Genomic DNA, 26599 nt, shown 5'->3' with positions numbered 1-26599 from the left:
GGGGGATCGATTGCTAGAGCTGGGGAAAGCAGAACCCAGGACAGGAGCAATTGCTAGCGAGGAAATGGTAGGAGTGATGGGCCCAATCGCCTCCTTCTTTCTTCTTGCCTTCTAAACTTCTGATTGTCATAATTCCTGTTCTCAATTGCTCCAACCATGGACCTCACAAAACTGGGGACACTGAATGTATTCTTCCAAGCACTATATAAAACAATCAGCTAGGAGTATTTGCATATTAGTCATGGATTTCACTTTGTATTTGCCAAGTCTTCCATTCATAACAATCCAAACATTCTAATGGGCCAGACTGCATGCTTACTTCACCCAATGAACTTCTTCTCATGCCAGAAAAGTGGAGACACGTATCACTTCACCTCACCTGGGGACATCACATGTGTAGGTCTCCCTAGCTTACATTCTCTGCATGATGGAGAGGAGCATATGTGCCAGTTCTTCCACCAAGCAAAGAGAATGACGGCCACGTAGGCATATTGCCAGCCTCATGACCGTGGAGAGAAAAGAATGTGATGGAAGCTATCTAGGGATGGGCACAAATCAGCTGACAAACAAAACTGCATTATGAATTTTGGCTAGTTTGTGGTTCATGAAGCAATATTTGCAAACTAAAGAACAGCCATGAACTTCCATAAATTTTGGTGGTTTGTGAAGAGCAGAAAGCAGGAATTTACCCCTGCTTTCTGCTCTTCACAAAAAACAGCTGAGCAGTAGGTAGCTCTCAGCTGCTCAGGGTTTGGTTTAAATGGCTCATAGCTTGGAGTTGTTTGGAAAACTCTACTTTCTACTCCCCATGAAAAGCTATAGGGACCAGAAAGCAGAGATTTATACTTTGAATGGCCCAAACTGGGTCAGTTTGCGAACCAATCTCCCAGTTTGTATGGGTTGTGGTTCGGCTCCTGGTCCATAGAATGGTGGGCTCTATGGCATTATACCGCATTGTACCATTGTACCCTGTCCTCCCCAGGCTCCATCCCCAAATCTCCAGAGCTTCCCAGTCTGGATATGGCAACCATCATCTCCAGCCAGTGGCCGGTGTGGAGGGGAGCTGGCAACCCTAGCCATCCATGTTAAAAATCCACACACTTATAATGGCTTCTTGTTGGCATCAGCAACAGGGAAAGAGAGACTGGAAAGTTGCATGCACAAGGAAGGAGCAAATATTTTAGATTTTTGCTACCCAGCTAAAGAGCTGCCAATTTAGTTAATGGAACCTAAAATCTTCTGAGTGAATTTTGCAAATGGTGATTTAAAAATAATGTTTCCTGTATGATCCTGTCCTTGTCTGGGACTATTTTCTTCCTCACTCAACCATAGGAGGTCAATGTCTTGCTGCCAGGCAAAGCAAACCTAGTAATATCCAAAATTAACATTGTCGGTTTCAAACTGCCAGCCTGCCTGCCCTACTGCATATAAGGAGGAGCTCCAGGTCTGGCCTCGAAGAAGCTCCTTCCTTCTCCTCTCCTCTCGAGTCACTTGGTTCTTTTAGCACTGCCAAGCTGCCCAACAGAACACAATGAGCCAACAAATCTTCAATTGCCCCAGTAACAGAAGATCATTTACTTCAGCATCAGCCACTGATGGCAGCAGAGGATTCAGAATCAGCCAGCCCCCGATGTGTCAGCCAATGGGAGCCACGTGCACGGTCAGAGGAAACAACACCAGCCAGAGTTTCCATAACTTTGGTGAGAGGCAAAGAATTTCCTGCTGTGCCGGTCACCATTTCCAAGGTTCTGACTGCAGCTGCAGATCCAACGGCGGCATCCGTGAGGTTTGTGTTAACAAGCATCTCTTGCAACCTCTTTTTCTGGGGGTCGACCCAAATGACCATCGTATCAAAGCACATGAAATGGAGCAGATAAAGGCCCTCAACAATCAGTTTGCCTGCTTTATTGACAAGGTGAGACTCCCAATTATTCTCTCTCTCTCTGTGTCATCTGGATTTTTTTTTAAAAAAAAGTAGATCCAGAAGTGGCTGAACATGAAAATTATTCCAAGCAGAATTAGAACTCTTGACAAAGGAGGACTGAAAAAATTTGTGAGAGTGGCTAGCCCATTCCCCCTACTTATGCTTCCTCCCCTCTCCCAGTCTCTCATTCTTTCCCGCCTTCTGCCCTTTTTTCTCATTCTCTCTCTTCTCCATGCCTGTCACTTTCTTTGTCTTTCTGACCCCCACCCCATCACTCTCTTTTTCCCCTGCTTCCCCATGCCATTGCTCTTTCTCTTTCTGCCCCCCACACCTTTACTCTTTCTCTTTCTGCTCCCCGTCACTCCCCTGGCCTCCCGCCTGCTGCCTCCTCCCTGCACATCAGCAGTGACGGCAGTGGTGCTCCCAGCCACCCACCTGCTCCCCCACCACAGCAGCAGTAGTGGTGATAGCTCTCCAGGAATCACAGTGGATCTCCCAACTACAGAGATCAATTCCCTTAGGGTCACCAGCTGCAGGTTGGAAAATTCCTGGAGATTTGGGGTGAAGCCTCATGACAGTGAGGTTTGGGGAAGGAAGCAAAACCAACAGGGTATAATGCCATAAATTCCACCTCAGGATAAAGGTCCCTTCCCTCCCCTCCTCCCTTTTATTCATAGAAAGTGAACCCTGGAATGCTTTGGTTGCCTAACAAAAGTCACTGAGGGAATAATTTTTTAAAGCTACAGGTACTCCTTTTATCATTTTGAATTTTGAAAAAAAAACTCTCTAGTGTATTTTTAAAAAAAGATTTCACATTTTTCTGCAAACCTTGGGCCATTTTCAAGTTTTTAGAAAGATCTGTCTTGCCCGTTCACAGCTCCGGTCACCAGATCTAAGTATCCCTAGCTGGCCAATTTGGCAATTAGAATGTAAGATTAGAATTTCTGCCTTGGTGTATAATGCAACTGAAAATTCATTTCTGAAGTGCCTCCTACAGCAAGACAATAAAATAAAATAAAATAAAATAAAATAAAATAAAATAAAATAAAATAAAATAAAATAAAATAAAATAAAATAAAATAAAATAAAATAAAATAAAATAAAATAAAATAAAATAAAATAAAATGGGACCTTTAATAGGGTTGCCAGGTCCAACTCAAAAAATAACTAGGGACTTTGGGGATGCAGTCAGGAGCCTTTGGGGGTGGAGCCAGGAACAAGGTTTTGACAACTCTCCAAAGAGAGTTTTGACCATCACATTTAAATAGACCACACTCCTTTTAAATGCCTTCTCTTCATTGGAAATAATGGAGGATGAGGGCACCTTTCTTTGGGGCTAATAGAATTGGACCCTCTGATCCAAACTATTTGAAACTCAGGGGTTTTTTTGTCTTGTTTTTTTAGGAGAGGCATCTGGTGCTATGCTGAAAATTTGGTGCATCTGCCTCAAAAAACAGCCCCACAGAGCCCCAGATACCCATGGATCAATTCTCCACTATGTCCTATGGCCTACCAAGTGGACATTCAACCCCCCCTCCCTTTCTTATAACCCTGAAGCAGAGGGAGGGCCTTCAAATCAGAGAATCCCCTGCCCCGACTGGAGGTTGGCAACCAAGATTGTTTTCCCCACTTCCTCACAGCATTGTGATGCTTCCATGTACCTGCTGGGTTTTCCTGCCTTTCCTTCAGTCTTTCCAAAACCTGTTTTGCTGTGATGTTTCGGAAAAGATGACAGCATAGCCAGAATGACATTCATGTGGATGAGAAAGTTCTGCTCAGTGCCATTTTCCCTGATCTGGTCCCCTGCAGCAGCCATTCCCTGCCACCAGATTTTTAAAAAAATCAGTAATTGCATATCATTATAGCAGCCACATGGTGGAATGGGCCTGCTGTGGCCTGCAGGCCCTTTTCCACCCTCCCTTCCAAGGTTTTCCCCACACCTGGAGAGACTTTTTCACTCACAGGTAACCCACTGCCACCACCTGAGTTTTGTAGGAATTGCCTGCTGGGAGGGTCAGGACTCCCAGTTTCTCTTCCAAGTTCTGAGGCCTTGCCTCTGTGTCTCCCACTGCCCAGTGTCTGGTCACCACAGATCTGGCCTGGTCACTGCGTTGTTGCCTTATGTGTCCCTGAAGGAACTGCCATTTGCCAACTGCCTGCTTTCCTCCAGCGGTCCTTTTAAAATAGTGTGTCCAAGATGGTGGAGGTCTATGTGGTACAGAGAACCACTACCAGCATCAAAAGTTATTAAGTATTTATTAAAAAGAAAATGTTCACAATCATGCCTTTAGCCCAGCACCAGACTCTGCAAGGGACTTTTAAAAAATCAGTAAAATGCAATTCCTCTGTCCCTCTCTCTATACGTGCCCTATTGGATGTTAAAATATAGGACAGGCTCCTTAGCTTAAGAAGTTACAAATCTCCACAGAGTTCTCATTACCTTGAAGCTTCCTTCAGTGGGCAGGCCAACACTTGGCTAATGACGTCCTCCTCCAGATCTCAGTTAAGAGTTCTGTTTGCTCTGATGGACTCAGCACAAAAGAGACCCTCCTCCTTGCTTCCAGGAGCTTTATCACCTCTCTTTTCCCCACTCACTGACCAGGTCAGGCTGAGTCAGAGAAGCTTTCCCTGGAGATTCTTCAGAAATTCCTTCCTGAAGTCTCTCTGGTATTTAATTCCTTCAAATCTCTGTTCCCTGCTTGGAGGGGGGGGGGAAGCTTGACCATTCCATTATTTAGACCTATTGGCATTTATTTAAAGGTGGGCTGAGGTAAGTCTAGAAAGCAACAGAACTGACTTCCCTCCCTCCTTGCCTGTTCTTTGCCCAGAGAGAGAGAAAAAAAATTAAAAGTCAGAATGAAGAGTTTGCTCAATTCAAACTTCCAAAGAAAAAGTGTTTATTCACAAGCTGTATTCACAAGTTATGTTGAAAACACAAACTTGATTTTTTCTTTGTGTACAAGCTGAGTGATTATGTTATATTGTGCATGTGCAGCTGAACACATCATCAAACCCCCTCATTTATCCAGGTACTGATCCCTAGTTACATATATAAAACCAGGGCTTTTTTCCCCCCTGGAAAAAGAGGTGCTGGAACTCTCGAGAGGGAAATGAAAGAGAAACATACAGGCAGGGCTGGCCCTGCCACTAGGCAATTGCCTAAAGCGCCAGTCTCCTGGGGGTACTGAATTGAGTGTCCCCCACGTGACTCAGCGACCTGGGCTATCCAGGTCAGGGAGCAATTTCAAGTGTTGTGCTTTTCAATTTTCCCACAATTTCATCTAATTTTGAAAACTGGTTATGGGGGGGGGGGGCAGAAGTTAGCCTTGCTTAGAGTGCCAGGTAGTCTTTGGCTGGCCCTGCACACAGGTGCCCCTCATAAACTTGAAAACATTTTTTTGAGAATTTTGTTTCCATTAAGAGGTTCCGGAACTCTGTTCTGCCGCATTCCTCCGGGGGGAAAAAAAGCCCCGTGTAAAGTGAATGGGCTGAGTCTTTCTTACGAACAGCTGTATGCACATACATGCAGGTAGTATATGCATTCACTGTAACATGCGAATAGGGGCTGCTATTATAGTATTGAACAATCTACCAAGTTAACTGAATTCCCAGCTTTTTTTTTTTAAGTTAGTCTTTGAATCCTTTTGTTGTGGAGGTATACCTGTCTCATTAGATCGCCACAATTCAAGGGGCCAGAGAATTTTTTTTAAAAAAAGATTTCAGAGAATGTGGTAGAACCAGGGCCTTTTTTGAGCAGGAACACCCAGGAATGCAGTTCCAACTGGCTTGGTGTCAGGAGGTGTGGCTTAATATGCAAATGAGTTCCTGCTGGGGTTTTTCTACAAAAAAGCCCTGCATAAAACAATGGTGATGTCAGGGGGTGTGGCCTAATATGATGCCAAGGGTGTGACCTAAGAAAGTGAACAAAACTTGCCATGTGGAAGCTCCATGGCCACTACCCTGTATTGGCAGCTGCAGAAGCAATGAGAAAACTACACAAGCCTATCCTATATGGAAAACACATAAGGGTTGAACTCCACATGCATGTCATAATATCTTGGTGCTTAGTGACTGTAAAATGGCAATTGGCATAGGAATGGGCAAAGTGTGGCAACTGAATGTTTCGAGGTGCTTTGAGATGACATGAAAATTCTATGTGTGGGACTATATCTGTGATAACCCAGATACATGGTAAATGTATATTTGTTCTGGATGTCCTGCTTTGTTCTGTCCTAGATTTTGAAGCCTCCTGGTGCTTTCCCCTATAAACTTCTGATGCACACATTACCGTAATCATAGGAGCACTAGTCATAAGGGAAGAAACAGGCTGAACAATGGTGATATATAAGTAGACTTTTTAGATCAGAGGTAGACAACCTTTTTCTGGCCCAAGTGCCAAAATATATGCAGTGACTACTTGAGGAGATGTGAGGGTTGCCAGCACTGGGCTGGCAACCAATGGGAGATTTAGAGGGCGAGGACATGCAAATAAATGTCAGCAGCAGGATGCCTATACTGCCCCCATTTCCTCCCAGAATTCTACTGAGAAGTGGGGCTGGACCAACCTGCTAGTGGGAGTTCACCACTGGAGCAAGAGTCCTGGAAGCCCTAGAAGATGCTACTGTGCTACCAAACAAAGTTGGGTGGTAGGAGATGTGGGCTGATCTTGGATCATAAGAACATAGGAAGAGCCCTGCTGGATCAGAGTGGGGGTCCACCTAAACCAGCATCCTGGAGGGTGAACAAACATAAAGCATAAAGGCCAATGCCTTCCTTCAATGTTGCTTCCTAGCACAGGCCAGACACACTGGGAGCAAGCCAATCCCCCACAGCAGTGTCAACATTTCAGGGATTTGCCTTGAACTCAGCTGGTGATTGTGCAGGTCTGGGAGAAGAGTAAGCTGAGATTCTGCCCCCATGTGATCTGATACAGTCCCACAGGGCCTGCAAAACTAGGGTTGCCAGGTTCTACCTGGCTGCCGGTGGGGGAACTTCCTTTGTGCACACAAAGTACACGTGGCACAGCTACATCACATGGAAGTGACATAATTATTCTGGGCATGTAGTGCATTTTATACAAAAATACTAGAGTGCCCCCATGTGATGTGCCTGGTGTGACTCTGTCACTTCTGGGTGATGTAATCACGTTGAGTGTTGTCAGAGCTCTTCTGGGACAGGGTTTCCCCTGCTGGTCAAAATCAGGGGTAACCCTGCTCCCAGTGGGAGGTTGGTAACCCTATGCAAAACAGAGCTGTTCTACCAGGTCTATGGCTGAGGTTCTGAGAGATGAGAAGGAGAGATGTATCCAATTGGGTCCTTTGCCCCCTCCTTTCTCCTGCCAGTTTGGTGTAGTGGTTAAGACCGCAGACTGTAATCTGGGAGAACTGGGTTTGATTCTCTACTCCTCCACATGCAGCAGCTGGGTGACCTTGGGTCAGCTCTCATAACTATTCTCTCAGGAGCAGTTCACTAAGAGCTCTCTCAGCCCCATCTGCCTCACAGGGTGCCTGTTGTACAGAGAGGAAGGGAAGGAGATTGTAAACTGCTCTGAGACTCCGACTGAAAGGCAGGGTATAAATCCAGTCTCTTTTTCTTCTCTCCTCAATTTTGATATGACCAAATCTCCCCCTGAGTAAGGTTAGCCATAGTGTTCTGTGCCATCTGTTCTGTTATGATTAGTATTTTAACAATTGTTTTAATAATTAACTTATGGTTGTTATTATAAAAATGTTGCTACTCCTTCTGAGCTTTAACCATAAGAACATAGCATTGCCTCTTTTTAGATGTATTTTGAGAGGTACAAGATATTTGCTTCATAACTTTTTATTCTATTTATTTATATACTTTATAACCTGTTGTTTGTTTGTTTTTTTGCTGGCATGCAAGGCAGATTTCAAAACTCATCTGAAAGTATACCATAATAGGAGCACCTCAAGAGTTTAATTGGGGCCCAGGGATAATCGCAGCTCTGTTCTTATTTCTAATTCCAGTACTTTGCCCTAAAACAAAAAAAATGACTCTTGTGGAAAACTAACACATTTATTGTAGCATAAAATGCTAGGCCTGTTATCCCACTGTTTTTTTTTTTCCTTTCACATCTCTGCATACAAACATCTTGATGACTAAGAATTCATTTCACACATTTGACAAACTGGACTCAATGCTACAATAAATGTGCTAGTCTTTAATATTCCACCACAGGACTCTTCTTTTGTTTTTGATGCAACAGGCTAACATGGCTACCCCAATGGAAGTGAATGCACGTGAATACATGAGGCTACTTTTCAGTGATCCTATTCAGGTCAGTATTGTCCACTCAGACTGCAAGTGGCTCTCCAGGGTCACATGTGGGGTCTCTTGTAGAGGTCTTTCACATCACCTCCTACCTGATTATTTTAACTGGAGATGTGAGGAATTAAAGCAGGTACTCTGTCATGGCCCCATAATAATTAGTCCTACAATGTGTGAAGAACTAATGAATGAGAAAGAGACTGAGTCTCAGTAGAGTATGGGATTAGGGCAGAACTGAAAAAGCAAAACTTACTACTTATCAAAAAGTTTGTATTTTAGAAAGTAAGCATTGCTCACTATGATGAAGTTTGAGAATGTTACTTTGTAAGTGTGATTCAGGCAGTATCTCATTGATCTTCTAACTATCATTTTCCATTGCATGATACTTATTTTATTTATTCATTTATAACCCGCCTTTCTCCCCAGTGGGAAGTCAAAGCAGCTTAATTTGATTCTCATATATGTGATATATGTAATACTGATGCAGGTTCTTAGCACATGGGATGGTGTGTATGCATAATTTTGCTACTTGTATCTCTATGGGGAATGATCCTGTGTGAAACAATCAGCGCTACTTCTCAGTATACCTGAACTCTGACTCCCCCATCCCCTTTTAAAAAGAAATTAACTATAGGCAGATCCCTTCTTCCCTTATTTATAGCTAAGTCATCCAATAGCCAGACAACACGGCAGCATCTGCCCAATAAATCAATATCACTTTTATCCCTCTGTTACTAGTGTGGCTTCCCAAAAAAGAATTCTAGGAACTGCAATTTGATGAGGTATCTGAGAGTTCTGTAGAGTGCCATACCTCCCCCTGACAAAAAGCTCTATTTTCAAGTGTTTCTACAGTAGTTGGGAAGTGTATGTAACCATTACATGGTTCTAAGTATATATGCCCACTCAGTTTTCAGGGTTGCAAAGTTTATGGCAGTCATTTATCTTATTTTACAAAATGTATAGCCCATCTTTTTGCCCATACAAGGACCACCAAGGAGGCTAACAAATTAAAAATAAAATAAAATCAGATTTTAAAACCATTAAAATAATCCCCAACCCTTTTAGTAAAGCAATTAAAATCAAAGCTAAAATAATGGGCAGAAGGGAGTAATTATGGAGAACAAACCCATGAGGGGAGACCAGTGGGAAATCCCACCCTCCTAATCACTAATCCCCAGTTTCTCCCTTCTTCCATCAACATTTCCTCTTTCTTCTCCCCTCCTGCCACTGCCTGACTTCTTTCTCTCCATTTCTATGCCATTATGACTTTTGTTCCCTTCCCACTCCACTGCCCCCCTTTACAAGCCTGCACTGTATTCAGTTGTCTAGGCCAAGGGTGATTCCGCATTAGCCTTTGCTCCGGCTCCGATGCTGTGTTTCCCCCGGGGCAGATGTTGGTCTCCGCATATTTTGACCTGGGGCGGCAGTTTGACCCGCCTCCGAAGCGGTGCCGCCCTGGATTAAGGAGATCGGCAAAATACCAGATCTTTTTTTTGCTGCAGTTCCGAGGCTCGGAATTTTATGTGCGGAACTCGCGCCAATGTGCTGTCAAACTTCTAGCATCAGTAGAACACACCCACATAACTCCACGCCCATGATTCTGCCCAGTTATTTTGTCATACTTCTGCAATTTTACTCCCTTTGAAAATTATGCAATATTTTCCTGAAATGGATTATTTTTTTTAAAAAAAACAACTCGTTTCGTGTTACAACATGAAAACAATATAACATAACGCTATTTTGTTTTTCCGACTGCATCACTTATGGAGGGACTGGGGAGGTCTCCACGGGGTGCAGCTGCCGGGGAGTTCAGAGTTGCTTGCAAAGAGGGACTGGCAGGTGTGTGTGTGTGTTTGTGTGTGTGTGGAAATCCAAGTCGCCGAGGGAACGGCGCATCAGTTTTTGAAGCATCGATTGTAGGGGGTTGTTGGGGGGGGATTAAACTCCCCTTCACTTCTTTTTCAGTGGTGTGGGGGGGAGGTTTGGTGAGCGCTTCAGCGCTGCCCGAACTGGCAGCTGGGTCCTTTTCTGCGCCCCCCCCCTCCCCGCAAACATCATGTTTCCACCTCTCTTTCATGACTGGAACTTTTCTTTGTTCGCATGCAAAGAAACCATTTGAGAAGGACACGAGGGGTCTCTCTCCCCTCTCCTTCGAAAACATTTGGAGGCTCTTTACTATATTCCATGTGAATTTGATAATGTGCCATTGCATTGTGATTACTTTCTTCCCCCTCCGAAAAAAATTAATCCTGTGCTTAACATTCGCCGACTCAGATTTCATGGGGCTTAACCTGCCAATGGCAGAGCGAAAGGAAAACACGTGACTTTGCCAGTATTATGCCTCTGGCATTACGTTGTAATGCAAACAAAGACGTTACGTTGTAACGCAAACACGCATGCGTGTAAAAAAAAAAGGGAAACGTATGAGGGAGGGGGAAACTCCGGGAGCAGCGGTAATGCGGAATCAGAAAACATGGAACAGATTGGGAATTGAATCCGGGGGAAATCCTCTATTGCAGAATCAGGAAATCTGGCCTGCATGGAACAACCCCGGAGCGAAAGGAGGAATCAGCCCAAGTCTCCCATCCAATGTCAGCTGCTGGGCAAACTGATAATGCTGACTGGAATCTTTCGCAAGATCTCAGATGTCATTTATCAGTTGGAAGGAGGATTTTTACCACTCCCCTTTAATGTTTTAGGATTTTCCCAAAATTTGTAGAAGCATTTCCCTTGTGTGGATTTTTGAGTCATGTGCTGGGAGCCAGGTTCAGAATTAAATACAAAATACTGAGGCGGAATGCCAAAATTTTACAGCCTTGCATTCATTTGTTTTCTTTCTTTCATCCTCAAACTGCAAAATCAGTTCATTGTCATTTAAACAGTTAAAGACACCCACAAGCTCAAAATCCTCATCCCCATTCTCAAAATAGGTTACCTACTGTCCTACTGTATTATGTGTCTGTGCTTCCTTCCAATCATGGTATTGCATCCAATATAACTTGGTCATTTGAAGTGCAATCCTACACAGAGTTACATCCTTCTATGTCAATTGAAGTTAATGGGATTAAAAGGATTCAACTCTATTTAGGACTGAAGTATTAGTCCTAATGCATAAGATGGGATACGTTGGATTTATCCACCCTTAGAGTATGCTTTAGTGTTGCCAAGTCCCCTTAGCCCTGGTGCCTATTGTACCATGGAGTTTTCCCTCCTCAATGGCTAGAGTGTCCAGGAAAACCATAGAGTTTTCCCAGAAATGCCTAGAGCAGGCACTGCGTGCCATCGCTGGCATGATGATGTCACTTCCGGGTTGTGCTTGGGCCAATGTGGGCCGGCGAGTTGGGAACCTCCTGGGTGGGGGAATCCCCACCCGGACCGAGGGCTTGGCAGCCCTAGTATGCTAGCCATTTTATCTCTGCATGAGGCACCATTCTGTGTTCCTGCCTTTTAGCTATAAAATACACTTAGAACAATGACTTATGTAGAAATAGAAAAGACCTCTTTTGAAGACAGGTAATTTACCACATGCTCAAGGTAAATATTTTTAATTTATAAGAGTCCTATTAATTTATAAGAGCCCTGTTAGTTCAAAAAAGTGTGCATCACTAGTTAGAAATTTGGAAGATACTGAGTTAGTCCTATTGAAAGCAAAATGTAGCCCTAAACTCGTGAAGTATGATTAACTTCTATAAACCTAGGTGGTTTACTAATACACTGTATCTTTTACTTGGTGAATTTCAGGTTCAGTTCTTGGAACAGCAGAACCAGATGTTGCGCACTAAATGGCATCTGCTACAAAACCAGAATATCCCAGCAGTGAAGAAAGATCTGAAGCCACTCTGTGAAAATTACATCACCAACCTGAGGAGGAAACTGGACCTTGTCTTGTGTGAGAAGAACAAACTTGAGATCCAACACAAAGGCATGCAGAACCTTGTTGAGGAGCACAGAACCAAGTAAGCAACATAACCAGTCCCCTTGTTCGTTTTGCTGGATGGTAGTTTAGAGTTTTTTGAGAAGCAGATGCTTCTGTGACTACTATCATAACCAGAGGGCTGCACTAGATTATCTAGAACACTCAGAACTCAATGAAAACAGCAGCTCTATAACCCCTGTAAGTCAAGTGATATGAACAAATAATGTGATACCTTTGTATTTCAGCTTCCCTCCTCCCTTGCTATGTTTCATTGGCTGGTTTCAGAAAATCACAGTTTATATAAATCCAGCTACCATGACTGCACACTTCATCTCAACCTTGCCAGTTTCCTCTGCGGGGCATGGGACATGCTCCTGCGGCCAGCTGCAGAAAAACAATGAAAAAAAATTATGACTGGGTGATGGTGTGATGTCACTTCCTGGGAAACCCCAGAAGTGATATCAGTCTTCCTAGAAATCACCAGAAACTCCATAGTAAAACCAGCTGTTCCTAAAGAAGTGCAGTATCACTGCCTGGTTTTCTCCAGAAGTGAAGTCATGCATGGCAAGAGAGTGCCCCTCCCACCATGTCTTCATCCCTCCTGGATTCCCACCAGTTCCCATCTCCTGGCTGCTAACTCTAATTCCCTTGAAGGAAATGGCAGCTTCAGAGAACAAATTCTATGGCATCATATCCCTGCTGAGTTCTCTTCCATCCCCAAACCCCACCCTCTCCAGGCATCAACCTCAAATCTCCATGAATTTCCAAGTAGGCTTTTCACTCCAGTGGGAGCAGAAATGAGGGAGGGTAGACCTTGTGAAATCAGTTCCAGCTGTATCCATAAGTGATATCATAGCATTCCAGGAATTTCCTGATCTCTATGGTAAAAACTGTCAAGTTTCAGAGAATTTCTATAGTGTCATGATGTCACTTTCAAGCACTACCAGAAGTGTTACCACAACCCCAAAGGCCAGCCCCCATTCTTGCTTTTGGTGGAATGAAGCACAGTAGAAGGTGTCCAGTGATGAGGGTGGGAGCTCATTTGCCACACCGGGCAAAGTCTATTTCCCCAGTCAAAGCTGGCACTCTTTACAAAGTGTAGAACTGTTTGTTTATTGATTTGATTTTTAGCCAGCCATTCCCATAGGACAGGCTCATGGTGGGTTACATCATAAAAGCAATCAACAGTAAAGACAATAAAAGACCAATTTAAAATATGTAAAATCTAAAACTACAGAGTAACAATAGAGACTAGTATGGCAGGTTCTGCCTCACAGACATGGCCTATCGTCCAAGTCCAGCAGATAATATAGCACTGGGATGGAATGAAGGGAAGCCCTAGGATGTTATATATATAGTTTGTCCCTCAGAGACTGAATTTTAGGTGTTATAGTGTTTTTCATACCTGCTTAGTGAGCTTTAATTTTTTAAAAAAACTTTTCATTTTGTGCCACCCCTTCTGTTTTTTCAATTTGTTCAAGGTATCAAGAAGAACTGAACAGGCGAACAAATGCAGAGAATGCTTTTGTCGTGCTAAAGAAGGTAAATGATCCTGCTGCACTGTTTCATGAAATACATCCATAATAAATGGCAGAACGCAGAGGGGTTTGCCACTGAGCATGTATTCACCAGGGAACAGCAGCTGAGTTGCTTTTGAAGCTTGCATTGTTGGTGATTCAGTAATGAATACCTCTTGTCATTTCTGCCATATACCAAAGAGCAAATCACAATCAAGCACAACAAAGCTGTAAACGGATTATTAAACTATGTATTTCCACCTTTTCAGATGTTTCCTATCAGGAAATATGTATGCCTTGATGTTTAACATTGTGGCTTCTGGAAGTAAGGCCTTTTGCCTCCTCAGTGTGAGCTGGATTGCTTAGAGGTATACCTGATATGTGTTGGGGTTCTATGTTCAGAGCTCTTTTTGTAACTTAATTTTCAGGCTAATGGCTACTCAATTTGGATAAGGAAAGGGAAGGTTTAAACATATCTTCAGTCATTAGTTGTTCCATTGGGCTATCTTAACATGGCATGCTTTTTGTTCAGCATGGACATGGTCCTGATCCTGAAGACTGACTACTCCTGTTGATCAATATTTATTTGCAAAAATGCAGCCAGTTGGGAAAACTCAGCAGTAGCATTCAAGTAACGTTGTGCCAAGATTGTCACCTCAAATTACTACTAAGTGTGCTTAAACACTACAGTTTGGTTTAAGAGCTGGTTCAAATAACATACAGCCACAGTGTGGGAAGTTGCTAATACTTGGGTAAGGGGGTGCTTGGGTCTGTGTGAGTGTGTGTGTGAGAGAGATTCCAGTTTCATCCATGATGTTGGAGAAGGAAGGATGAATCTGCCACTTGCATTGTTTTTCTTCAAAATATCACCCTTCCAGAGCTGCTGTTATATAGACATATGGTGCCTGGATAGGTAGGAATCTGAGAACATGGGCCCATCATCAGCTTGACAGTGTTACATCATTTCTGGTGAAAACATGGAAGACACATCAACACAGCTCTAGGAATCACTGGAAACTTTCCCAGAAGAATTCTACTTATTTGTTTGCTGAAGTGGATTTTATAAGAGCCTTGTGGAGCAGAGTGGTAAAGCTGCAGTACTGCAGTCGGAGCCCTCTGCTCATGACCTGAATTTGATCCCAGTGGAAGCTGGTTCAGGTAGCCGGCTCCAGGTTGACTCAGCCTTCCATCATTCCGAGGTCGGTAAAATGAGCACCCAGCTTGTTGGAGGGAAAGTGTAGATGACCGGGGAAGGCAATGTCAAACCACCCCATAAAAAGTCTGCCGTGAAAATGTGAAAGCAACATCACCCCAGAGTTGAAAACGACTGGTGCTTGCACAGGGGGTTACCTTTTAGCCTTTTAACTGGATTTATGAACTGCTCCTCCGCTGCAAGCAGGGCTCAGGGCAGTTTACAACAGAATATATGTTAACGGATAAATTAAATTAAAACATACATTAAAACCAATTCCCAGATAAGAAGTCCCCATCACTGAATGGCAAGAAAACTGTAATTTCTAAGTCTCCTGGGATTCTTCAGGTAGTGAGAGAGAGTGTGAGAGTAGAACGTATGTAGAAATGTAGAACTTATGTAGAAATAAATAAACTTATACAGAAATATGTTTTACATTTCATGTTTAACTTACAGTTTGTCCCAGAGCTGTGTCACATTGCAATCCTACTTTTGTGACATTGCTTATTAGATGTCTTATCCTATTGGACTGCATTGATTTATACTGAGTAATCCACTTTGTTTTGGTGAGAAAGGTGGATGATAGTTTTCTAACATGAGCATGTTACATTCTGCAATCAATTTAAGAAGCACCTATGAATGTGGAGTCCACAATTTCTTAGCACTTTAGACTATGCAACTAGTATCTTGGGGCTGTAAAACTTGGGAATATGTAATTCATATTTTGCTGAGGACTTCTTGCATATTTTACCCATATGTTGTGCTGTACTGGGAAAAGTAGAATTATGCTCTTTAGACTGGCCCACATTCAGACATGAAGGGGTTTCAAACCTAATTTTCAGAGGCTGTAGTCTAACTCATATCCCCATTCTTCTTGCCTCAGGAATATTTCATTTTCTCTTTTTTCAGGAAGTTGATGCTGCATTTAGATATCGGAAGGAGCTAGAAATGAAGCAGGACTTGTTGAAAGAAAATCTTGATTTCTTGAGAATTTTCTATGCAGAGGTCTGTATGCTCAGTATTTTGTCAAATGGCAATAGCAGGTGAATGACAATAGCAAGATTGATTGGATTAGGGGTTGCAGACAGATAGTAGGTGTGAAGATACTAGTATTAATAATGAGACAGGAAACCTAGGTCTCATTTCCATCCAGGAGGATTCAGTCCAGGAGGATGCAAATAATAAATGGACATAAATCTGACATTAGAAACCACAACATTGAGTTGCTGACCTAAGAGTAGCAGTACTTTTGCAAAGGAATTTCAAAGGGAGGTTAGAAAGACAGACTGCTGAATTACAACTGACATAGAAACTCAAGGCAATGTATCCTCCTGGATTGAACTGAGAGCTAGTTTTCCTGTCTCACTACCAATATGTGCTATTATTACTTGGCATCTGAAATCACTCTACTCTGCAAGCTATAATCAAGTGTTCTAATTCCTAATCAGAGTCTTTTTGAAAGAAAATAAATCCAGATAAGAACAGTGAAATCAAAACTTTCCAGAATAAGCCTAAATAATTTCATCAATGTACATTGTACTTGTCAGAAGAATCCATCCATCTACCCACCCTTCCTCCTTCTGAAGAAGTGTGCTTGCACACAAAAGCTTATACCTGGAATAAAACATTGTTGGTCTTGAAGCTCCAACTTCATGAGTCTCCAACTTCGTTTTCTCTCTTTCTCTCTCCTCCCCCTCCCTTTTCCCCCCAAAAGAGGAGAAGCAGCTCCAGAGAAGGAAGCAGAAACTGTATGTGTGTGAGAGAAAGACAGAGAGGCTTGTCTTTGTATCTCTCTGGCAGGAAGCAGCTATGTTCTCTGTGTGCCTCTGTGTGTTAGAGAGATGGGAGGGAGAGAGGCAGGAAGCAGGAAACAAAGAGCCACTGAGGGTGCTGGTGGGGTGGGGGGGGAAGCAAGCTACCCTATGGCTGTAGAAGCAGCCCTGGAAAAGGAAGCAGGAGAAAGAAGTTGCTTGGGTTTTGAATGTGAGCCCTGCTTGGGCTGGATCTGTCCCATGGGCTGTATGTGTGACACCCCTGGTTTATAGGATCCTGTGTGAACTGGGAGACAGGAAAGGTGGCAATCAATAGCCTGATCTCATAAGAGACTGCCAAAGAAGGCAATGACAAATCACTCCTGTTTCTCACTTGCCTTGAAAGCCCCTTGCAGGAGTCTTTATAAGTCAGTTGTGTCTTGACAGTATATACATATGTACGTGTGAACTGGTTCAAATTCTTTGGAACATTTACAAAGTGTTTCCTTAACTGTGCATTTTTAGCCTGGCAGGTAAGCCTTTGGGAAATTTTTCACCACAAAAAGGACAAATGTGTCATGAACTGTGAATTACCACATTATGTTCATTTACACATCAGTTGCTCAAAATGAAGGCTAAATGAGGAAATTAGCCTTCATTCTCTACCTCATAACAGGTAGCTGATGCAGTCTCCATTGCTGTGTGCTAAGATCTGACTCAACTTCTGTGCCATCTGCAGGAAATTGCGGCATTGAATCGTCAACTCTATGACACATCCGTTGTTCTCAATATGAACAATAGCCGTCGCCTGAACATGGACAGCCTCATTAAGAGCATTGAATGCTGGTATCAGACCATTGCACAGAGGAGCAAAGAAGAAGCTAATCTCTTCTATCAGAACCAGGTATGAACAAGGGACATGGAATGGGTTGTGATACTGAAAACTCTCCAATCCTGCCATTCCCAATATCAGTCTTTAAAAGAAAAAAGTAGGAGGCAAAGAGGATACTAACCAAGCAGATTTAAACAAATTGTACTAAAATAAAATAAATGCTCTAAAATAAATTCAAGCCAAATAACACTATATTTAATTCCTGTATCTTGTCTAGTAAATGTTATTGTTTCTTAGCAGCTAAATTCATTCATTTTTCTGTCTGGGGTTCTATATATAGTGAAGTTACAGCTTTCCATTGTTGCAGGAAAAGATGTTTGGCAATAACAGCAGTCCTTAAAACCCAAAATTTCTGTCCCTATGAGAATTCCCACGCGAGCTCTCCCAACAGTTAAGGGCTAGAGAAGACAACGGGTTTATGAGTGTGATGTTCCTGTTTGGTAGAAAATGTTTTATATAGCATATTTTAAAAAAAATAAACATTAAAATAAAACTTAATAACTAGAAAACATAGGAGTTTAGAGCCTAGACTTTTCTATGTATTTTTAGTCTGCTGTCTTTTGTTTTCAGTATTTCTAATTAAGCTGAAAATTGCCCACATTTTTCATTAAACTAGGGCTGCCAAGCCCCCGGTCTGGGCGGGGATTCCCCTGCCCGGGAGGTTCCCAACCTCCCCCAACATCGCCAGTGCAATGATGTCACCTGGAAGTGATGTCATCACGCTGGCGACATCGTGCGGCAGCCACTCTAGGCATTTCTGGGGAAACTCTACAGTTTTCCTGGATGGTGTAGCCATTTGGGAGGGGAAACTCTATGTACAATAGGTACATTAAACCCTATATTAAACATATTTTTCTCATCTCATCTTTTTGTCTAAACAACAACAACAACAATGAGGATGATGATAATAATGACAATGATAATGAGGAGGAGGGCAAAGGTTAGTGTGAGGATGGACATGGGTGGAGGCCCCGAGTAAGCCCAGCAGAGGCTTTCCTTCCATGGAGGGTCTTCCAAAATAACAGAGTTGAATGTTTACAGATACAATAGACAGTATGGCACTTCCCTGTCTGCTCGTTCCACCTTTCCTGGCTGACCCAGCTCCCCTCAGCCATGGTCCTAAGGGTCCTCCCCAACCAATAGAAGCTGAGATGTCCAATGAGGCTCATCCAATGGCATTGGTGTCTGACCAAACATGCCCCACAAGGCAGTCAGTGGCCTTAGTCTTTTCTTTCTTCTACCTGCCCAGATCCCCCTTTAGACTATATTGTGCTCCTTGCAGGAAGACAGGGGCCCCTGGACTCCTCTCTGCCACAGTTCGTAGCTTTAAACTGGCATTGCGGGATTGTGGTGACTACCTATGGCAAAATAATACATGTTTTTAAGAAGATGGTTTTTATTGTGCATTGTGCATGGCTTGAATTTATTTATTCCCAGGCACTTCAGTGCTCATGGAGATGTCAGTGTGGAAGATGTTTGCTTGATTGGGAGCAGAGCCCTTGCTCAGTGGATCATGATCTTCCACTTCAACAGACAGATTTTCTGTGGCCATGAGGTAGAGCCTCTAATCTACTGGACTTTCACTGACACGAAGCAGAAATATGTTTCTGATCTTCCATCTTGTTTCTGTACATTAGATTCAGAACCTTCAGAATCAAAGTTGCCAATTCCATGAGAACCTCAAAAGAAACAACTCTGAAATTGCAGAGCTGAACAGGATGACCCAAGTATTGCAGTGCCAGGTGGATAATGAGAAGAAAAAGGTAGGTAGCTCCTTGGTTTGAGTCAGTCCTCTTGGCCTCAAAGATATTTGCTTTGGCAGTCTGAAAGAGCAAAACAAACAACTGTAATTGAAGGTAATTGGAGATAACTCACAAATCTAGCAGACAGTTCATCAAAATGAGAACTGGGCACATTAGATATGGAGTCCTTTATCTGGATGGTCCAGGCTAGTCCCATCTCAGAAGTTAAGCAGAGTTAATCAGAAGTTAAGCCTGATTAGCATTTGGATAAGAGACTACCAAGGAAATGCATAGTTACTATGAAGAAATGGGCAATGACAAACCACTTCACTTGTTGAGAAACCCTATGGGATCTCCAAAAATCATCTGCAACTTAACAGCACTCTCCAGCCCTTTCCACCAGCTTTCCACCACAGATGTGGAGTAACAGGATACAATTGTAAATAGCTTTAATGAGGGGAAGATATTGCAAACAAAACTAATTGATCTTCAACAGCATCACTGATGGTTACCCCAATGGAACAAATAGCAGCCTTCTGGGGCATTTCAGGTCCAAACAGTGACATGGGGCCAAAGCATCACCCTTGCCTCCTTTATGCGACAGTAGCATTGACAATGGCCTCCTACACACCTCTAACTCTGTTCTTCTGCACACCAGATTTTAGCAGAGGAAAAAGCATCTGGGAATTTTAGTCACATAATTTCCAGTGTCTCATCTATATCTGTCCTTACCATGGAGCATTTGTTCCTAAAAGGAATTGTACAGCATAGGCTTTCAAGCTTTCTACTTTCAAGGAATCCTTTCCATACCACAATATTTGCCATCCTGAGAATGCTGGCCATGAAATCTCTCAAGATTGAAGAGGATTCTGAGGTGTACCCTTGGTTTTTTTCAGGATACAGGCCAGGCTTTCTGTGCATGATGGCTGCTGTGCATAAACTCATTGGGCATTTTTGCACTGACCTTAATCAGCAGCGACGCCCCTCTTCACCACGCAGGATCGGCGCGGATTTCGCACTAATTGCCGCGGAGCACCCGGAAGAGCCGGAAAGTCCCGCGGCTTTTGCAGCGCAAACGGAAACCGCCAAAAACCAGTTTCCATTTGCACCGCAAAAGCCGCGGGACTTTCCGGCTCTTCCGGGTGCTCCGCGGCAATTAGTGCGAAATCCGCGCCGATCCTGCGCGGTGAAGAGGGGGTCGCTGCTGATTAAGGTCAGTGCGAAAACGCCCATTGTGAACACCCACATTCAATTCCCCTCTCCTCATTCTGCAGTCCTAGTTGGAACTGAATCCCCATGTATTTTTGCATGTGAGCTTCCATATCCAACAGCTGCATATTTCAGAGGGAAGATTAACAGTGGGCAGACAAGCTGTCTTTTAGGGAACCCAATTGTTGATTTCTTCCTTGAAGAAATTCAAGGAATTCACACTGGATCACTTTGTAAAAACCAAAAAGACACACATTTCGTTGGGATGTAGTTTAAGGTTGGGTCCAAGCATATTTGGAGGAATTTAGTATTCATTTTAGAAATGTAATCCATTTTCCACAGGTTGCTTCTCTACGTACTGCCATTAGCACCACTGAACAACATGGTGCCTGTGCTGTTAAAGAGGCCCAGGCTAATTTCACGGAGCTTCAGACTACCCTGCAGAATTCCAAAGACAAACTGGCTGCCCTCTTGCGGGATTACCATGACCTCATGAATACCAAACTGGCCCTTGATATTGAGATTGCCACCTACAAGACAATGCTGGAGGGTGAAGAGAAGAGGTGAATTTAATACATTGCTGCACCCAGACAGGGCACATGGCATTAAAAGGCTGCCAAAGCATTGATCTCAAGCCCAAATTGATTTACCTGTTTCTATGTACTACTTTTACAGATGAAAGAGGGTTAATTCACTTCTGGGTGATGTTTTCTGGCATGTGTAGAGTTAACTCATTAACATACTTCACCTAGCACTTGATAGGAAGCATCATTAGCTTTTAGCGACAACATAGTAATGCTCCTGTTTTAAGCAGATCAGGATTGCAATGTAAACACATTTACCATGGCTTTGAGCATCCATCTCAAATTCATCTTTCTGAACCTGTTTACTTGTCAAATAATCTTTCAGCCAAGACTGGATCAGTTTCAGTCTCACCTGAACCATAAATTGAGTGGAGAAGATTATAGCATTTGAAGAAGTGAGCTCTGACTCATGAAAGGTCATGGTGCAATACATATTCTTCATTTTTAAGATGCCACTGCACTTCTATTTTATTTAGATATCCTTAAACAAGACACTGGGTGTGATCAGACACTGGATATGATCTGCCATAGCCTCCCCCACCCCCAGATTTAATGTGCACATGCACATATCTGTCCCTTGTGGTGGGCTCATCCTTACCCTGTTGTAGAACAAGTTGCAGCCACATTAAATAGCTACAAGTACTTTCTGTGGCAAAGTTCTCAAAAGTTTCTAGCATGCTTCAATGATGTGCTCATGGCCATCTAAATAGCCTGGGCCTGCAATGCACTTGTGGCACACATGCAGGAGCATTTGGGAATGCTCCTCTGTTGCATGTGCGGCCTGTGCCCCTCCGAGGAGCAGAGTGGGAGGCCATGGTGCAACTCAACAAGCACCAGCTTTTTCCAAGCTGGGAGGCCACCACAGCAACTTTCTAGTGTGATCCCACCCATGGTCTCTCAGTCCTTTCCTTACTCTCCATTAGTAATATGGAAATGACTGAAGCTGCTAAAAGATGGGGACTAGGGAGGCAACATTCTGAGGGTCCTGGTCAAGATTGGAACCCCCATCACTTTTGATTTAAGGCTAAAATAAATTGAACATAAGAAGAACCCTGTTGGATCAGACCACCGGTCCATCTAGTTTAACATCCAATCTCACACAGTGGCCAGCCAGTTCCTCTGGAGGGCCAATAACAGGGCACACAGACCAAGGCCTTCCCCTGCTGCTGCCTCCTGGCGCTGGGATGCAGTGGTTTACTGCCTCTGAATATGGAGGTTGCTTTTAGTCACTGTGGCTAGTAGCCATAGATAGACCTATCCTCCAGGAATCTGTTGTGCTGCATCCATAACTACAACAGACTATGAAATAACCAACTTTTTCATTTTTCTTCTCTTGTAGAATATGTACAGGACATCCTATGAATATGGGTAAGTAACTCATTGATTCCTCATAGCATCGCTTTCTGTATTCTGAAAGATTCCCACCAATAATGTTATAACCCTACAGATCAGATGACTAATTGATACAGCAATTGAAAACTGAACTACAAAATGTTCATCTTTAAATCTGTAAAGAGTTCAGTACCACCTTTAAGAAGACTAACAACTTTTATTGTAGCATAAGCTTTCTTTTTAAAAAATTATTTTTAATTAATTAAAACATGAAAGAGAAAGCAATACATAAAGAAATATCAATGCCTCATACTCCATTGAGGGGTTCATACAGATTCTACTAAAGTTAAGGACGTAAGAATGGTAAATATAAAGTATATCATTCAACACAGTGCATATCAACATATGTTAAATGTAACAATGATATAATTCCTTTGGGATTTCCTTCTGATTAGATAGATAGGTTAGAACTGGTAACCAAATTTTCTTAAATGGAAGAAGGGCTCCAGCTGATATTGTCTGATTCAAATTAAAAGTCTAGCTAGAACATAGTGATTCCATAATTGTGTATACCACCTCTGATTGTAGCATAAGCTTTCAAGAAACACAGCTCTCTTTATCAGATGCATGGAGGATATGTAAAAACTGGCCAGAGGTGGTAAGGGGAGGGCAAAGTGGATGCAGGAAATGAGTGCCATGTAAATGCAAAGCAGTTGCAAAAGTCATGAAAAGGTAGCTAATATTACAATAACATCTGTTAATCTTAAAGGTTATTGTTACTGGACTCTACTGCTTTGCAGCAACAGACTAACATGGCTAACTCCTCTGGATCTTTAAATCTACAATCTTTAAACACTCTTAATTAAAAAAAACCCCACTGGATTTAGTGGGATTTATTTCTGAGTACAGTATTGCACTCCAAAGCATTGGTCCTAGAACCTTTCCCTAGGTGTAAGTCTCATAGAACTCAATGGGACTTACTTCTGAATAAACACACACAGAATTGGGTGTAAATGCATGATTAATTGCTTGTAATTGTAAGAATTATGGACTGCATGTACACTTCTCTTACAGCTATGGTCAACAATGGTTGTAGAATTTGCTGTATGAAACAATAATCTAAAATGGAAGTGGACATTGCAAGCCGGTTCGGAATCTGGATTTTGCTTGTAGAACCTGACAGAAGCAATTCAAGAAGAGGAGCAGCATGTGACCAGCATTGTTGCTACAGTATTTTGTTTAGCGTGGTTAGCTGTGCAGATCAGGACTGAAATTCATTAGGCATTTACTGTTATTAATCACAAGACAATATAGTGCCAAAGAGTCGATGGAAAGAAATTTTCTTCTCTGCAAAATCAGAGGATGCATTTGCGCATGCATGTTCCTGGCCTTCGTACACGATGCGACAAAACACTGCACACAGAGCTGCTGTTCCACCTTGAATCACAGTGTTTTTTGGTGGGGACAATCCACACATTTGGCATAGTATAAGATCTCAAGTGATGCATAACTTCTGTGTTGAATGAGCCCTTAGAACCATGTCAGGAATCATACATTGCAGTTAAAAGCCATCCCAGCTATAACCCTACAACATCTGGAAACCATACAACAACAACAAGAAGACCGCAGATTTATAACCTGCCCTTCTCTCTGAATCAGAGTTTCAGAGCGGCTTACTATCTCCTTTATCTCCTTCCCCCACTGTGAGGTGGGTGGGGCTGAGAGAGTTCTCACAGAAGCTGCCCTTTCAAGGACAGCTCTGCAAGAACTATGGCTGACCCAAGGCCATTCCAGCAGCTGCAAGTGGAGGAATGGGGAATCAAGCCTGGTTCTCCCAGATAAGAGTCCACGCACTTAACCACTACACCAAACTGGCTCCCCAGTTACACTTAATGAGGCTTCTGAGAATCCTCTCTGTAAATAAATACAATACATAAAAAATTAAACTAAGCCCCTTGTCTTTTTGCTGAAATTTCCATGGAAGAGTACTATGGGGATTTAGAATTTTAGAATCCTAAATATTCGTGATTGATGAAATATACCAAACATGCCTTCATTCAGTGATACGAGTCCTGTGCAGCGAAAAATGATTCCTGACTTTGCAAAAAGATATTACTTGCTTCTCCAGTTGTTCAGAATTTGTCAGGGCCTGGAAATCTCTCAGAATTACTACTGATCTACAGACTACAGAGATCTGTTCCCCTGGAGAAAAGTGCTGCTTTGGAGCATCGACTTTGCACAGCATTATACAGTACTGAGATCCCTGCCCTCCTCAAACCATGCCCTCACTAGACCCCACCTCCAAATCTCTAGCAATTTACCAACCCGGATCTGGCAATAGACTTGCCAATTCCCAGGTCCCAGCAGGGGATCCCCCCTGGTTTTGCAGGCTCCTTCCTGCCCTGGCCAGCTGGCCAACAGGGGGAAGCTGCACCCCAACAGCCACCATGTGCCTTTCCACTTCCGACGGTTTAAGAAGACACTTAGAAAGGCTTGCTTTTTAGATGCTGTGTCTGTGCCTTTACAACTAGGAGCCAGGTTGAATGGGGGTGGGGTGAGCTGGCAGAACAACATGGTTGCTCCAGGTGACCTGTGAAACTGTAAGAAAGGAAGGGAAGCAGCCCAGCCCCTCTGTTTGTTTTATAATCTTTTCAGAAGTTATTTGCATAGTAAACGGTAAACTAGAACCTTCAGGTTCCCTGTGTTAGTATGAAGAACTTGTAACTTCAGCAACTCATGAGTAATGATCTGGAGTCTGAACACTATACTTCTGTTGATACGGCCCAAAATCACATTTACCTTTTTAGCTACTGTATCACACTGCTGATTCATGTTCAGTGTATGGTCCATCAAAACTCCTAGATCCTTTTCACACATACTATTGCCAACACAAGTCTCCATCCTATAATTATGCATTGGATTTTTCCTACCTAAATGCAGAACTTTACATTTATCCTCATTAAAATTCATTTTGTTTGTTTTAGTGTTTTCCAGCCTATCACAATCAATCCGTACCCTGACTCTGTCTTCTACCATATTTGCTACCCCTCCCAATTTAGTATCAAATTTAATAAGCATTCTCTCTATTCCTTTATCCAAATCATTTATAAAGATGAACAAAACAGATCCCAGGACAGATCCTTGAGGCACTCCACTTGTCACATCTCGCCAAGAAGGTGAGGAACTATTAACTTTATACTCCAATGCCACAAGAGCTTTAAAAACAGATGACAAGGATCAAAGCTGTTATAACTCAAGCACTGTCCAGGTATAGGACACTCCGAAGAACTGATTTCTGTAGTCTGGAGACGAGCTGTAGTTCTGGGGAGTCCCTAGTTCCTACCTGGAGACTGGTATCCCTAATTCCTAGGCAATTGCAATCAGCATGTAAGTCACTTCAGGTCCCCATAAATGAAGTGAAATTTAGGGCTTATCAGTGCAATCCTAAAGACAGTCAACTGGCTTTTAAGGATGTAGCTCTATTTAGGATTGTGCTATATATAATGAGCCAACCTGGATATCTCCCATTGATGAAATTGTCCACTCTTTCAGACCTGTGCATTATACACATACCTTGCACACAGTGAACTGCATAAGGGGCTAGTGTGGGAGCTGAAGTATGTATTTCTTCTGTTTTGGTAGCCATCAGTCACACCCTTAATCTCATTATGTTTGATATGTGATCAGAACTCATTGACCTGCTCACAGATATTTTACTTTCCTTGGAAGGTTAATATAGCATAGGGAAATATACAGAATTGGCTCATAGCAAGTCCCAGTGTTGCTCCATCTCTCCAAATAACGAAAATCCTGATGGGCAGTGGCCCTCCAGTTTCCCAGATCTACATCCTTTTTCTTAGTCCAGTACTCTGACATCTTTCTAGAAGAATATATGGGACTATCAGGACATAGAGCCTGCGCATCCTTGTCTTTATTATCAGAAGAATCGCATTTGTTCACCTCTGGTTTACCTGTAGTTGCCTGTGGCTAGCAGTCTCTCCAGCAACCTTGGGGCTGCCCTGTCCAGAAACTACAGTTGCTATAGAATGCTGTTGCAAGAACTGATTGGAATAGATTGTAGGGACCATGTCACACAGTCGTGTTCCATCTACACTGGCTCCCAGTTTGCTTCCAGGTCCAATTCAAGGTGCTGATATTGACCTTTAAATTCCTATATGACCTGGGGCCAGCATACCTCCCCTATGAATGTATTTGCCTGCTCCAATCATCTTTGGAGGTCCTGCTTCAG

The 26599-nt window shown here is 42.9% G+C and overlaps 1 protein-coding gene across 1 annotated transcript; it reads left to right on the top strand.

The window, feature by feature from the left end:
- The first annotated feature begins 1630 nt into the window (after positions 1 to 1630).
- On the top strand, positions 1631 to 21001 carry LOC132581038 (keratin, type II cytoskeletal 1-like). Its single transcript, XM_060252075.1, has 7 exons — positions 1631 to 1915; positions 11957 to 12171; positions 13613 to 13673; positions 15750 to 15845; positions 17331 to 17495; positions 19121 to 19246; positions 20777 to 21001. Exons 1-7 carry the CDS (start codon positions 1631 to 1633, stop codon positions 20999 to 21001), a joined length of 1173 nt encoding a protein of 390 aa, XP_060108058.1.
- Positions 21002 to 26599: the final 5598 nt, after the last annotated feature.

The sequence above is a fragment of the Heteronotia binoei genome, chromosome 13, assembly GCF_032191835.1.
Source record: "Heteronotia binoei isolate CCM8104 ecotype False Entrance Well chromosome 13, APGP_CSIRO_Hbin_v1, whole genome shotgun sequence".
In the NCBI taxonomy this organism is placed as follows: Eukaryota; Metazoa; Chordata; class Lepidosauria; order Squamata; family Gekkonidae; genus Heteronotia; species Heteronotia binoei.
The sequence above is the reverse complement of the archived record's forward strand: the minus strand, read 5'-3'. Positions and strand labels throughout refer to the sequence as shown.

Coding starts and splice junctions, on each gene's coding strand:
- LOC132581038 (XM_060252075.1), top strand. CDS start 1,631: ATGTGTCAGCCAATGGGAGCCACGTGCACGGTCAGAGGAAACAACACC. Junction 1,916..11,956: donor TTGCCTGCTTTATTGACAAG/GTGAGACTCCCA, acceptor GGTGAATTTCAG/GTTCAGTTCTTGGAACAGCA. Junction 15,846..17,330: donor TGAGAATTTTCTATGCAGAG/GTCTGTATGCTC, acceptor TGCCATCTGCAG/GAAATTGCGGCATTGAATCG.